At 41.4% G+C, this 15,187-nt stretch overlaps 1 protein-coding gene across 8 annotated transcripts in view; it reads left to right on the forward strand.

Annotated features, from left to right (window-relative positions):
- Positions 1-2,329: 2,329 nt before the first annotated feature.
- The window catches only part of tcf12 (transcription factor 12), an 81,483-nt gene continuing 68,625 nt past the window's right edge, over positions 2,330-15,187 (forward strand). Inside the window, exons 1-3 of one of the 8 annotated variants that reach the window (XM_047811717.1) lie at positions 2,330-2,668; positions 3,450-3,539; positions 4,261-4,333. In XM_047811717.1, the coding sequence (XP_047667673.1) occupies positions 2,666-2,668; positions 3,450-3,539; positions 4,261-4,333 (166 nt within the window). In that variant the 5' untranslated portion in view covers positions 2,330-2,665. Of the gene's footprint in view, positions 2,669-3,449; positions 3,554-4,260; positions 4,334-6,775; positions 6,881-15,187 lie in introns of those variants that run through there. The other 7 variants (XM_027136956.2, XM_027136957.2, XM_027136961.2 and 4 more) reach the window with 7 other exon arrangements.

Genomic DNA, 15,187 nt, shown 5'->3' on the forward strand with positions numbered 1-15,187 from the left:
TGTCTCAGCATGTCTGTTCATGATAAAGATTTGGTAGACAAAAATCGCAGGGCACCCACACTCTCATTCACTCACGCAATCACACACTACAGACAATTTTCCAGAGATGCCAATCAACCTACCTTGCATGTCTTTGGACTGGGGGAGGAAACCGGAGTACCCGGAGGAAACCCGAGGCAAAGGGAGAACATGCACACACACAAGGCGGAGACGGGAATCGAACACCCAACCCTGGAGGTGTGAGGCAAACGTGCTAACCACTAAGCCACTGTGCCCCCCAGAAGAAAACCAGTTTTATTGATTATAATAATGACTTGTAAGTCTATTTTTTGATTTTCTACAAATTTTATGTACAGCACAGTGAATATAAATTGACACACTTCTGCCAATTTTACTGCCATAATCTCTATAAGTTGAACATACGATGACCTTTCGCTGTTACAGGATAGCGACAGGCAGCTTGTGGCCCCAGCTGCAGCACACACCTGCCCTCTGTTCCCGATTTGTCCAACAGGTGGCGCTATGAGGTTTTTGAAAAATTTAAGGATAGCACCGTCCATTGTCTGTGAATGATCATTAAATGCACTATGTCGTGCTTTCATTCAAGAAAAGGAGGTGGAATGAATTTTTGCTTACACCCTTAAAAGCAGCACATATATGTTAAATAACCAATCCGAATGTAGATCTATCTCAGTGTATTGGGTGATATATACATTAGGATGTCATTATCATAAGAAGGAAGATTTTTTTAATGGTTGGTCTAACGTATAAACACAAATTAATACAGCACGTTTAGAAATCAGTTTGTTTAATACAGGAGTTAAAAATCTCTCTCTCTCTCTCTCTCTCTCTCTCTCTCTCTCTCTCTCTCTCTCTCTCTCTCTCTCTCTCTCTCTCTGTGTGTGTGTGTGTGTGTGTGTGTGAGTGTGTGTGTGTGTGTGTGTGTGATCCTGGTGGAGGAAAATAGTCCCGGGTGTCTTACGTACATCACTCTACAGTACGACAGTGTGTTTGGAGGAGAATGGTGTACTGGTTATTAATTTCTTAACTAATTACTTAAAAACAAAATGCACAGTTTTGGCTGTAAAGGATTCTTATTAAATGTTTTTTTTTTTCAAATATATAAAGATGTGAAAAAGTAAGAAGGTAAAGTGTGTAAATAAAACTTTGCCCCTAGGAAGGTTTCTGGTTTGTCTCATACTAAATCAAGGCGCATCACTACCTATGTAGAGCGTGCAGAGGGACACACTGATGACTTTAATACAGTGTCTCCCTCCACAAGCTTTACAGAGCGTGTGGAGGGATACACTATTTTAATGTCATGTGTCCCTCTATAGAGCGTGGAGGGATACACTGTTTTATTGTCCTATAATGCATTTGGGTCTATTTTATCCCTGCATCGCTGACAGATACACTGTTTTAGCGTCATCAGTGTGTCTCTCTGTAGAGCGTGCGGAGGGATACACTGTTTTAAGGTCATCAATGTGTCTCTGTAGAGCATGCGGAGGGATACACTGTTTTAACGTCATCAGTGTATCCCTCTGTAGAGCGTGTGGAGGGATACACCGTTTTAAGGTCATTGGTGTGCCTCTGTAGAGCGTGCGGCGGGATACACTGTTTTAACGTCATCTGTGTATCCCTCTGTAGAGCATGTGGAGGGATACACTGTTTTAACGTCATCGGTGTGTCTCTGCAGACTGTGCGGAGAGATACACTGTTTTAACATCATCGGTGTATCCCTCTGTAGAGCGTGCGGAGGGATACACTGTTTTAGCGTCATCGGTGTGTCTCTGTAGAGCGTTCAGAGGGGCACACTGTTTTAATGTCATCGGTGTGTCTCTGTAGAGCGTTCAGAGGGACACACTGTTTTAATGTCATCGGTGTGTCTCTGTAGAGCATGCGGAGGGATACACTGTTTTAACGTCATCAGTGTGTCTCTGTAGAGCGTTCAGAGGGACACACTGTTTTAACGTCATCGGTGTGTCTCTCTGCAGAGCGTGCGGAGGGATAAACTGTTTTAATGTCATCGGTGTATCCCTGTGTAGAGCGTGCGGAGGGATACACTGTTTTAACGTCATTGGTGTATCCCTCTGTAGAGCGTGCGGAGGGATAAACTGTTTTAACTTCATCAGTGTTCCTCTGTAGAGCGTGCGGAGGGATACACCGTTTTTAACGTCATCAGTGTCGCTCTGTAGAGCGTGCGGAGGGATACACTGTTTTAACGTCATCGGTGTGTCCTGTAGAGCGTGCGGAGGGATACACTGTTTCAACGTCATCATTGTCGCTCTGTAGAGCGTGCGGAGGGATACACTGGTTTAACGTCATCAGTGTCGCTCTGTAGAGCGTGCGGAGGGATACACTGTTTTAACGTCACCGGTGTGCTTAGGCTCTCGCCAAGGCAAAAATGTCTGCCTAAGGGAAACTCGCAACTTAACCAGTGTGGATATTTTGCAAAAAAAAAAAAAAAAAAGCTAATTACACAGATATCGACTTCGCTGTCGTTCAGACGCGCATTAAAGAAAACTACAATCCCTTTGCCACCCCGACCTCCTCTAGTCGGATTTTAAACACGAAAAAAAGGTAAAATTATTGTAGCGAGTTTGCAAAGGTTTGGACTGGCTGAAAGAAGTTGGGATACAGAAAGACTGGAGCTGTTATGGACTGAATGGTCGGCATTTCGCTTTACTTAACCTAACATTTCTCGTCTTATTTATTCTCATTGAGGCTGAATATAAATCTCTGGACTTTCGGTGCTTGTTTTTATGTCGTTTTTTTTTATCCGTTAAAATCTGCTGAAATTAAACGGTGTTCGTTCGAATTTGAAACTAACGCCACTAGCCGTTGTTTATAACGGCTATAACGATGACTTTTATCACTGTTTATGTTTTTAAAGTATCCGTAGCAGAGTCAGTGCTTTTCTGTGTCAGTTTATCTCGGTGTTGTTACGCTTTTAATCCATTTCTGAACGATGCTGTGTGTTTAATTAACATCTTGTGTGTGACAGTGAGCTTGACAGTGAGTCCAGACTTCTTTTGTTAAATTTCCCCCCCAAACTATCATTTACATATAATCCCTATCTGAGGTATTAAATAAATAAATATAACGCTTGGTTACTTCAACTGTCACCTTTTGAAACCTGGTGAGTTGTAAACGTTATAGTAATAATTTATTCTTAACATTTAAACGCCTCGTTAACAGACCAGGTTTAATGACACACACTAATTCTGTGGCTAATGTTTTTGCTAACGGATTTGTTTCATACATAAAATAAGTAGAAAACGACAAAGTAAAAGGGAAGAAATGATCCTGTTTGTGTTTTAAAACCTGTCCGAAGTCAAGAAGTTAGATTTTGCGGTTGTAATGTGTGTGAAGTGTTATTTGTGTTAGCTAGTGGTGACTAGCGGTGCGGCTTTTATACTGATGTATGTTTGTTTGTTTGTTTACATTAGAGTTGTAGTATCTTAAGGATGAATCCTCAGCAGCGGATCACCGCTATAGGGACGGATAAGGAGCTGAGTGACCTGCTGGATTTTAGTGCGGTAAGCCACTCTGGGTTAGTTTATTTAGTTCAATCAACTTTATCCGCTTTATTTGAGTTGTTTACACGTAAATTATAATTTCATATAAGTGCTAGAAACGCTGCTTTGTTTATCTGGCTTCTAGTCAAGCATTTAAAGTCCTGCGAATGGATTAAATAATGACAGGAAGTGTGTGTGTAAGAAGAGTTAAACACCAAAGCTTCGAGGGTGACATAATGATTTATAAGAGTAATTTTTATTGATCATTAAAAATTGAATGATTTCACTATGGTCACAACACAAACCAGTGATTTATTATAATAAGACGAACAGATGTGCAGTCGGTGACTTAATTTTTTAGAAAGCAAACCTTACTTCGTACCTCCTTTTGTTGTTTTTGTGTTTATTTTTGCTGTTTAAATGTTTTAAAGTACATACATGAGTTGGAGTAAAGCTTTAAAGCTGCAACGGTGAATGACAGAAATGTAGTTTTGTAGTCTGTTTCTGAGTCTTTTATTTATTTATATCGTGTTCTGCACAACACTATAATTTAATGACTTAAAAACGCTCTTTTGTAAACCACAAATTTTGTATCTTATGTTCTTCTGAAGATATAAGCTTAGGTGTAGATCTAGAAGTAGGCTTTTGTATCAGCTATGCTTGTACATAATGTTAATGCTTAATGTCCTGATTTCCGAATAGGATTTAACAAAAAAAAAAAAAATTGTCTGTCTTCTTCTAGATGTTTTCACCGCCGGTGAGCAGCGGTAAAAACAGGCCGACGACTCTAGGGAGCAGCCAGTTCACCGCACCAGGTACATCCTTTCTGGACTTTTTTTTTAATAATAGAATGTCTGGCTTTCCACATTCACGTGCTGGTGCTGTGAGGTGCCTTTCAGTGTGGTTTGATTGCAGTCGGTGATCCTGATTGATTCCAGATGCCACTGAAGGTGTTTCAGATTTTAGTGAGTCGAGGTTAATGAGGAGCCAGTGCAGGTTCATAGTGCGGTTGTTTTTGTGTGCGTGTGTGTGTGTGTGTGTGTGTGAAGGCATCACTGCCTGCAGAACACATTTCAAGCTCCACCTTGAATTAACATTAAACCTGAGTTGTCAATATGATCATATATAGAGAGGCTTATTTAGTGTCAGAATTGGACGTTAAAAAACGTTTTACACCTTTCACAGGTTTTATTATAGCACAATGAATATTTATATATTTTCATAGCACAACGAAACACAAGCTTTGACTTACACCTTATCTGTCAAGTGGTGCAAGACATAAAGTCGCAGCACTTTTCAATACTCTGGATTTATGTTTGTAATGCAAGTTGTACTTGTTGTATGTTTTTGTTCTCAGACTGTGTGTAATTTTATTGTAATAAATAAGTCCTCTCTCTCTCTCTCTCTCTCTCTCTCTCTATCTATCTATCTATCTATCTATCTATCTATCTATCTATCTATCTATCTATCTATCTATCTATCTATCTATCTATCTATCTATCTCAAAACATCTGCAGCAATGTATTTGTTGTGAATTGTCATTAAAAAAATGAAATTGTTCACTTCCTCTCATACGTTGACCCAGTCTATAATGTCTGTATTAGAATTTGTAATGGAGCCTAAAATTCAACCACTGTTTTAATTATAATGAACAACATTTTAATTTTTTTTAATTTATATGCATATAAAAATCATGTATAATCACTTATAAGTACTGCAGTATGTCTTAATTTCTGTCTCAATTTAGCAATTTTACTGGGGGGAAAAAAGAGCAAAATAACATTCAACCGTCAAAAGAAGCAAATTTATAGATATCTAAAGACAAATTAGTCAATTCTAGTAACCGTTTTGTTTAATGTTATATAACTGTGTACTTTTGCTTCACATAGGTTGATTTTAATGTTTGTAATTGTGACCTGGTGTTTGAAAAACAAAATCAGACCCCAATCAATGCAAATATTCTAGCTTTCAGAATCAGTCACTAGTGTACGGATGCCTCCTTATAAAATGACACTTCATTTATTACTAGAATAACAGTGAAGGCGTTTAAGAATGTAATGACACATTGAGAATCGCACTATGACCAAGCAAGTGTTCTACAGATCAAACGCATGAAACCCGAAGTTGTGCTCAGCCTTAACATCTCTGAGCAGCTCACGAGAAGGCGTGTGGTACTCTTTCCTAACAGTCCCGCATGCTGAGAAAACGTTGGCTGGTTTTGCCTTGGTCGTACATGAAAACCACTTTTTGTAAGCCATTAAAAAAAAAAAGATCTGTTTTTGTAAGCTAAATCTTTCTTAGGCTTTAACCTTGCTGTTTATATATATCATCAAATCTTAAGCATAAGATCAAGACGTCTTTAAGGCCACACAGCTTATAACTGGCACTGTGTAACTGCTGCTCTGTATAAATTACAGTGCCTGCCAGGGGGCCAAAAAAAAGTCATCTAGTCAGGAAAATATGGCTCTCTGCACATTTCTTTCCAATTTATCCTAATAAATCTGCACAGAACTCAATGGCACTCCTGCATCTGATGAAGCGTCCTGGGTCAATGGTTGAGCGTTTCCTGCTGTAGGCTGGAGAGTGATTAGTTTCTTCCCACTAGCAGAGTAAGGACTACAATGTTTGACAAAGTTCTGTTTTGCAATCAAATCCTACATCATTATTCTTTTATATAATAAACATTTTTGCTGTAGTTGAACATGTAGCCCAGAACACTTGCCATACTTGAGTATATTGTGGTATAAGGTAGACGCCATGTTTAGTGAACACGCTGTGTTCAGTATGTCATGTAACCCCACTGCTGGTGTCCCCTTAAAAGTCAAAAAGCCAGCAGCTGAATTTCGCTTGTTGGTCCATGACGTCAGAAGCTTGTTGGCAAATGCTGTTTTATTTCTTGCTCTGATTATAAAGCTATTTCTGTGACCCTCTGCAAGCAATATTCTTTTCCAAAGCTGTTTTTGATGTGACAAGCAAAATCTGATTCTGTCGTCTTTCTGTACATTCAGTAATGTTAATCTAGCATGCCGTACCACGCTTACGACCCAAATGGCAACGAGGATGCACCGTCTGATTTCCATACTAGACTTTTTTTTTTTACTTTCTTTCCTTTTGATTGACAGCACATGACTGTTTTCTGAGCTGCTTTGGGATTACCCGCTTCATGCAGCATGTTGGGTTTGTTCATGAAAGGGTTTTCCTGTTCAGCTGAAAGGAAATTTTTTGCTATCTTTCTGCTCTGCTTTCACCAGCGTAAGCATCAGGCTGTGAGAGTCGTGTGATCTGGATGGCCACGGGCTCACCTGCAGGTCACTGTGGCATTTCTTACCAACAGAAAGTTCTCTATTGTCTGCTTCATCACGGTTAGTCCACACGTCCTGGGTATGGCATATGACATTGCTGTGTAAATATAAATGTCCTTTACTGGACAGTAAAATCGTTACCGCTTATATCTTATCGAGTTATATATTGAGAAAATGTCTGTTGAAAAATAACTGATAGTGATATAATTTTTTTGGTTTGCCGTATTTCCACCTTCTTTGTCAACAGTAATTAGTTATGTTTCTTTCAGTGAAACCTTTCTTCCTCTATGTTGTAACTCTGATTGTACTGAATGGACACAGTGCTGATTGTTGGCCAATCGGATTCAGAGCAGTAGATAATGTAATTATGTTGTTAATGTGCAGCTATAGCTTTCAGTCATGAACATCAATGGTGTTATATGATAAAAAAAACCCCACCGACCCACACACCGCACTATAAATTAGCCATTTTTTGACATTTCCTGAAAAACTTTCTAAAGGCTTCATTTGTGTTCAGACTGGCGCTCTGTCTCTTCCCGTCTCTGGATTAGAAAACACTGTCATCTCCTGATTAATTATTAATGAGGGATTGAAAGAATCCGAAACGATTAGCATTCACGCGATGTTATTCAGCCTGAGCATCCTCCTTTTTCACAAGTGTTTCGGAACCTCAAAAAGTGAATCGCTTGAAGTTTTTAGATAATTTCTCACATAAAATTAAAACTGCTTTGCTTTGCAGATATATAAAAGGTGACAAAACTGTACTGAGCAAAGCTTATCATCAAAGGCTTGTCAGAGGATTCACACAGGATTTATTTTTTTTTTATTTTCCTGATTTAAACAATGCCTAAGTCGCTCATTTAATCACACATTTATTTTGAAATGGATTACTGCAGAACAGAATGGATTATTATTTCAAAGATTTCCAGCATCCGAGACTGCGCCTTTGTGCAGTTTCTGTTATTAAAACCACCCTGATACCTTTTTTTTTTAAAGTGCTCCGGAAGTCATCGTCTCTCGAGACACCCTGAGTTAGTTTCTACATTTCTCTGCTTTCACATCTCAATTTTTTTTTCTTTTTTATTAATGTTTGTGTAACACAGTACTTTGGAAATTTGGTGTGGGGTGTTGTGGTTATTTTAGTGATGATTTCTACAGAAGTTCAGAAGTTATTTTAGCGTGCTGGGGAAAAGACCTGCCACTATAGTTGAGTTAAGGAGTCATGACCTCTCTAAGACGAACTCTCTGAGTTAACGTTCTGTTCGCTCTGCCATACGCCCGATTTAGCCAGATTTACGGCTTCCTCTACAAGCCATCTCGGCCACACTCACGTGAGAGTTTTTTAGGCTCATTTCTGCATCGCGGGTCGCCGGCTGACTCACTTATGAGGATCTTTCTGTTGCCATAGTGATCGATTTGCTTTGATGTCAGGTTATTTGGCCCGGCTTGCGCACCATCTTTAACGTTTCCAACAAAGACTGTAAAAATCTGGTCACTTCCCCATCAATGGGTTTAAACCACGTTCCATTTTAATGCTGATTTGTTTGGGTGTTTTCGTTTCCTAATCACACGGTGTTTGAAGTTCTTCTCCGCCGGCGGTGCATGAATAAGTGCATTTCTTTGGGGGGTTCAGCTGTGCTTCCAGAGAAGCTGTCAACTTTCTCATCTGTTCCCTCGGCACCTATGAAGCAATCACAGAAATCTGGAGCACAGAGACAGGAGGCTGTTCAGGTGTGCCGCCTCGGAGAACAGCTCCATTATTCAAGTTGCGCTTTTAAAGACGATTCGAGCACAGAGATTGTGAAATGAGTCTTTTGATACAGCCTAGTAGCCTGAGTTAAGGAAAGGGAGTAACATAAGACAGCTTTGATTTTTTATATAATGATCATGTATGTATAGTTCCAACTGTTTATTTTTACACCAGTAATAGGTGGAGTGTTCAGTGTTATGTACTGTATGTCTGAGTAATAATATGAACATAACAGCGTTTAAGTTCACCATTGCCACGCTTGATGAGGCATCAGAGCCGTTTCCTTTGGGGGAGGGGAAGCTAAAACCAAGGCAGATGAAGATACGAGTTTCCTCCTCTGCTCCGCTCTGTTACAGCTTCAGATCCATGTTTTGTATCCACGAGCTCACTGCCTCGGGACATATGATAATCAGAGCTGTAGCTACACTGATGATCTGAGCCTCGGCAGCACATTTTTAATGACACCCTTTCACTTTCCAGCAGATGTGAGCTCCTTTTACATTAACTAATATAATGGACTATTTACGGACCATTCCCAATTAAGACCTTAGTGTTCGAGTCAGCGAGACACAGCAACGGACGTGTTCAGTTTTAGCGCAACTGTGACTTTGCTAAACAAGTTTGAAAAGCCGTTTGATTTGATAATCCTGGTCTGAGGCACAGGGATGTACAGAGGCCAGATCATTTCACTTTACAAGAGATGGACCAGCCACCGCATTCCAATTTCATTACACGTCTGACCCATAAGTCCCTCTGTATGTGGAAACAAGATTAAGCTCCTGTGAGCTTAAATCATAGCTCAGAATTGAATTTGTGAGTACTAGCTCGAGAATGGGCTCTGAAATGTTCGTCAGACGCATCCGTAACATCTTGTCAGCTACCGGTACTCCCCGGAGCAGAGGTTATTCCCATCTCTGATGCTAATGTGAGTCATATCAGTGAAGATTTCTGTTTGTCTACTTTAAATGACATGTAGCTATCCTGAATGAGGGCTCGGGTTCAGACCAGGCAGCGTATGCTTCATAGACAAAGTCTCTCCTGGGAAATGAAGATATTCTGATCTCTGTAACCTCACACTGAGGGATACACACAAGTCAACGTTAAATAAAATGTAGAACCAGAGAGTAACTCTGGGTTGTTCAGCTGGATTCACTTCACTAGAACTGGGACGATGAGGGTCGCTCGCTTGTAATGACTGAAAAACATCTGGTTACTTATGTCCAGGTGGAGTTTGATTAGGAGTAAGAGTTGAGGGCAAAAGTAAAATAATGTCCCTTTTCTGTCTGGCACTCTTGCAGTGGTTGTTGGGCTTCATGCAGAAAGACGTAAGGGGACATGGCAGGTGTCCTGCTTAGCTTTGTCCTTCACATCATTACTGAATCATTACCGTTTCTTTCTGTCTTTTACAAGGAGTCATTTTGAAACTTTTTTTTTTAATATTCAAATTCTTATTCTGAGTACTATTTGTTGACTCTGTACATTTTAATAGAAAAAGCTGTATTCATCTCTTTTTGTGTGCAAAGGAATTGGTTCAACATCCAGGAAAAGAAAAGACTTACTCCTTACAGTTTTTTTTTTTATAGTTTTTACGTTGTAACTAGTAAGTGGTTTAGTTAGCCTGCACCGATGACAAACGTTCTTTTCAGGCTCCAGACGCATCAGGGACACACAGGTATGTGGCAGCACTGACTAAATTTTAGCAAGTTCTCAAGTGCAAACTTGTCATGTTAGAGACAGGCAGCTTTCAGAGAAAATAAAGATGCTAACCAGACATATGGAATGCACCAAAACTCATCCCTGACTGTTTGTCAGAGCATAGATATGATGTGCAAAAGACGATGATGATGATAAAATCCTTCGTTGTCCTTTATCTGTATGGATGCACTTAACTTGCTAAGTTTCTACCATTACTTGGACATTTAAGACTCTGCAGCACGCTGGAGTGTCGACTTGCCCAGTGGGTTAGTAGATATATTATTTGCCCACACGTGTGTGTAATACTGAGCATTGTGCTGAATACATCAGGGTTCACTGGTATCGTAGGCTGTGTGTTGTGGTTAGCGAGTGCATTGGCCTTGTGGCCTTTGTTTCGGAGCCATGTTTGGTGTTTGTGGGAGGTTTGCTGGCACTCTAAAGCTACCTCTCATCATCTGAGTTTATTAAGCAGACCTCTCTGCCAGCTTGCCTGTTTGTGTTTCCTCGCTGGAAAAAGTTTCCCCGCTGTGGAGCGATAAGACCTCAGCCTGGCCGCGCAGGTGCTGAAGAGGCCCAGAGTGAGATGGCATGCCGTGTGGACTCACACTCGGGCAATAAGCACAGTTTGTCATGGTTAAAGAACATGCTAGAAGCAATGGTGTCTCTCACACACTCCTGTTCACTCGCACAAACACAAACACTCAGTACGGCAGTCCGCACTGCTCCTGGGGCCGCGAGACCGCCTGAGTGTGGTGCAGAGCGTGACCCGAAGCCTGATACTTTTATCAGGATTTCCATTTTAGATACAGAAAATGCTGATGAAGAGAAGCCATTGTAGTGTGAGCGCTAATCCGCAGCAGTGGCCGACTCAGCCTCTCCTATGTATAGATTTTCCCTGCAATGCATTTGCACTTAACTTGGTCTGGTATTTGCAGGTTCAGAAAACAATTTTCCCCCCTGCTCCTCTCTGCAGTAGCACAAAATACCAATCAAATTGAAGTTCAAATCTCTTCTCTTGAAAAAGACTTGAGGATTAGTGTGTAGCACTGATTTGTTCCTGGTTTTAATTCGTCTTTTGAAGGATTTAAAGTAATAAATTAAAGACGATGGGGCCTGATTAAAGCCTTTCTGAATCATTCAACCTTTATGCAGCCTCGTGTCTGTTTATGATTGTAATTCTTAGATATTTTTATTTATTGATTTTTTTTTTTATTACGGGTTATATATTGCAAATGCATCATGCATCACTCGCAACATCACTATGTACGATGTTGTAAATAATATTTTATATCGTATTTATACTCGATTACATTTCCGTTTCAAATATATTCGACATGTAAAAGTAGATAAAACAGTGCTAAACCTGGTTGGGGTTTCAAGCTTTAGCTTGGCTAATGATGATACAAACAGCACATGACTAAAACTGGTAGAATGTCTTCTTCGTAGGAATACGTGAAAAATCTTGTTGGCAGTACTTAAGACACTAGCACTAAGGCCTCTGCGTGTTCTCCAGAGCTCAGGGCCAGAGAGAGTTAATCGATATAAAGCTAGCGTGTGTTATTCAGTGTGTGTCATCTTGGCTCCTCTCACCATGTGACAGATGGGATCTCTGAGGGTAGTGGTCATAAGCTCCGATTGGCTATCAGTCAGTTTATTGCATCATTAATATTGGCCTGTCATTTATTTTTTCCCCTCCTTTCATGATTTTTTTTTTTTTTTTTAAATACTTTACGTTTGGCTGCAAACTGCTTTTCTTTACACAAGTCCCCTTGACGTGACGGTGACACAAAGGTTGGCAGTGATGGGTGGTCATGTTCAAGAGGAACGGACAGGGCAGAGCCATTGATGCCCACTTGGCACTGCTGTGTGCCAACCCCATCAGGACATTCAACCGATCCAACATGCAGTGCAGTGGGAGGCAGAGGACGATGACGTCCGGGCCGCCTTCCATGTTGGCTCATCTAGTCTTCGTGGAAAGACTCCGAGGGTTTTATGTACTCTGGTGTTTTTATTATTGTCGCCACTCGGCATTAGAGACGACGCACGTTTGTGAATTAGAGAGTGTGGATGTGCATTGGCAGGCTGTGCTGGGCTAGGCTGTGCTGGGTTATGTAAATGCATAAATAGACACGCATGCACTTATGTATTTGTATAAAATCCATTGACATGCACTGCCTTGTCTGGATGTCAGGGGAGGAGATGGAGAGCTCTCGGAGCGAACGCATTTGTTTGTGGTTGTGCTCAGGCCGGCTTGATGAGCGATGTGATACCAGCGTTGGAGCAGTCATAACGACGCAGCTCTGATTAAACCCCACTAATGAGCAGCTCAATAAAAATAAATCCTCCTGATGCAATAAACGGCGTCTTGATTGCAAGCACCCAGGGGTGTGATAGCGTAATCCTTTTGTGTTGGGTGTGCTGGGTGAACAAAACGATGTGCGCACGTCGCAAGCATAAGAAGACGCACGTCTTTAGTTATTTGCATGATGAAATAACCGGATGCATTGATTTAGTCGAGCTTCTTGTTGTGTTGTGCTCATGCTTCTAGACAGAGTTTCCATTTGTGATCAGATATGAAATGGCAGCACTTCATTTGACACTGTATTCCTGGCTGTGCTGAATTTAATTATGCATTTGAGCGAGGCAAAATCACTTGTATATATTCTGCAGAGCCCACAGCCTTTTTATGAGGTAGATAAATTTCTCATCCATTTGGCTCATGTGCCACTATTCCTCTGATGGAGCTCAAGGTTGGAGGAAGAGGCACCTTTCCCCCATAAGCGATTGTGAACATATGGCGCGGGCACAGCACAGGAAGGAAGTGTGGAAATCGCGGGGAATGAGAGTTTGGATTAATGCGTCTGAACTGGGCATGGCCAGACAAATCCAGCAGAACTCTTATGCCTGGACCCCTTAAAGGCTCCAAAAAGAGTGAGAGATTGGTAGAGAGCGGTAAAGAAACTTTTAAACCTCTGCCATTTTATTTCAAAGACACTGCATTAGTCCCTTTAGGATTGGTTATTGACAGGAATATAAAGAGTCAGGTGGTGCATGCTCAGCAGGAATGCTGGGTAAAATGAGGTGACAGTAGCTTTGTGGAGACTCTATGTCTCTCTCTCTCTCTCTCTCTCTCTCTCTCTCTCTCTCTCTCTCTCTCTCTCTCTCTCTGTCTCTCTCTCTCTCTCTCTCTGTCTCTCTCTCTCTGTCTCTCTGTCTGTGTATTCATGTGAAAATTACTGTTTATACAGAGTAGGGTTTTATTTTAAGGGCTTATTTCTATATTTGCTAAATCTGTCTGTGCCTCATGAGTCAGATTATCCAAAACAGTAAAGTTTCCTTGAGGAAATCTTTCAAATGCAAACGGTAAAGCTGTAAGGAATGCATAATTCTTCTTTTGTTCAATTCAGACTTTAATGTTAAACAATCGCAGTTAAGTGATTACAAAAGACAATGGTTTCCTAAAAGTGGAGTCTGGATTATTTGTCGGTGTGTCTGCCTGTCGGTGTGTTTGTGTGTTTGCGTGTCTGCCTGTAGGTGTGTCTGCCTGTAGGTGTGTTTGTGTGTTTGCGTGTCTGCCTGTCGGTGTGTCTGCCTGTCGGTGTGTTTGTGTGTTTGCGTGTCTGTCGGTGTGTCTGCGTGTTTGTGTGTCTGCCTGTCGGTGTGTCTGCCTGTCGGTGTGTTTGTGTGTTTGCGTGTCTGTCGGTGTGTCTGCGTGTTTGCGTGTCTGCCTGTCGGTGTGTCTGCCTGTCGGTGTGTTTGTGTGTTTGCGTGTCTGCCTGTCGGTGTGTTTGTGTGTTTGCGTGTCTGCCTGTCGGTGTGTCTGCCTGTCGGTGTGTTTGTGTGTTTGCGTGTCTGCCTGTCGGTGTGTTTGTGTGTTTGCGTGTCTGCCTGTCGGTGTGTCTGCCTGTCGGTGTGTCTGCCTGTCGGTGTGTTTGTGTGTTTGCTTGTCTGCCTGTCGGTGTGTCTGCCTGTCGGTGTGTCTGCCTGTCTGCCTGTCGGTGTGTTTGTGTGTTTGCGTGTCTGCCTGTCGGTGTGTCTGCCTGTCTGCCAGTCGGTGTGTCTGCCTGTCGGTGTGTTTGTGTGTTTGCGTGTCTGCCTGTCGGTGTGTCTGCCTGTCTGCCAGTCGGTGTGTCTGCCTGTCAGTGTGTCTGCCTGTCGGTGTGTTTGTGTATTTGCGTATCTGCCTGTCGGTGTGTCTGCCTGTCTGCCAGTCGGTGTGTCTGCCTGTCGGTGTGTTTGTGTGTTTGCGTGTCTGCCTGTCGGTGTGTCTGCCTGTCTGCCTGTTGGTGTGTCAGCCTGTCGGGGTGTCTGCCAGTCGGTGTGTCAGTTTATTATGTATTTATTCATTTATTATTATTATTGTCCCCTCTACAGTTTGTTTAATTGAACAGGTTTCATCTAAACCTCAGTAACTCAAAACTTTATGGCACCAATAAATAGGCAGAATATTATAGTACACATTTAAATAGCGAGTCTGGTATTTTAATGGGTAAATGATATTCATAATAAAACTGTGTGCTCAGTGTACCGTGGAATTCTGTCTTTAGTTCTACAAGTTCGATGAGTCCTGTTTGAGAATGTTTGAGAAGCACTGAAGCAGAGAAATACTGAGTCACTGTTTAATGCTTTCTGGTTTCTGTGTGTGTGTGTGTGCGTGTGTGTGTGTGTGTGTGTGTGTAGTCTTGGAAGACATGACAATTCATCAAATAGGTGTGCTATGATTAGAGAAATCTCACTAAATATCACTGCTAGCAGTAGTCATAGTCTCTAACAGATACTTCATAACGTTATATGATATTTAATACCAGGCTTATCACTGGTCCGAGTATTTAAACTTTTTTTAGACATTAGACATGTTCCTGGAAGTGGACTGCTCAATATAGTTTGTTTTTGCATAGGAAAATGAATCTGCTCTTGCTTTC

The sequence above is a fragment of the Tachysurus fulvidraco genome, chromosome 1 (genome assembly GCF_022655615.1).
Source record: "Tachysurus fulvidraco isolate hzauxx_2018 chromosome 1, HZAU_PFXX_2.0, whole genome shotgun sequence".
NCBI classification, from domain to species: domain Eukaryota; kingdom Metazoa; phylum Chordata; class Actinopteri; order Siluriformes; family Bagridae; genus Tachysurus; species Tachysurus fulvidraco.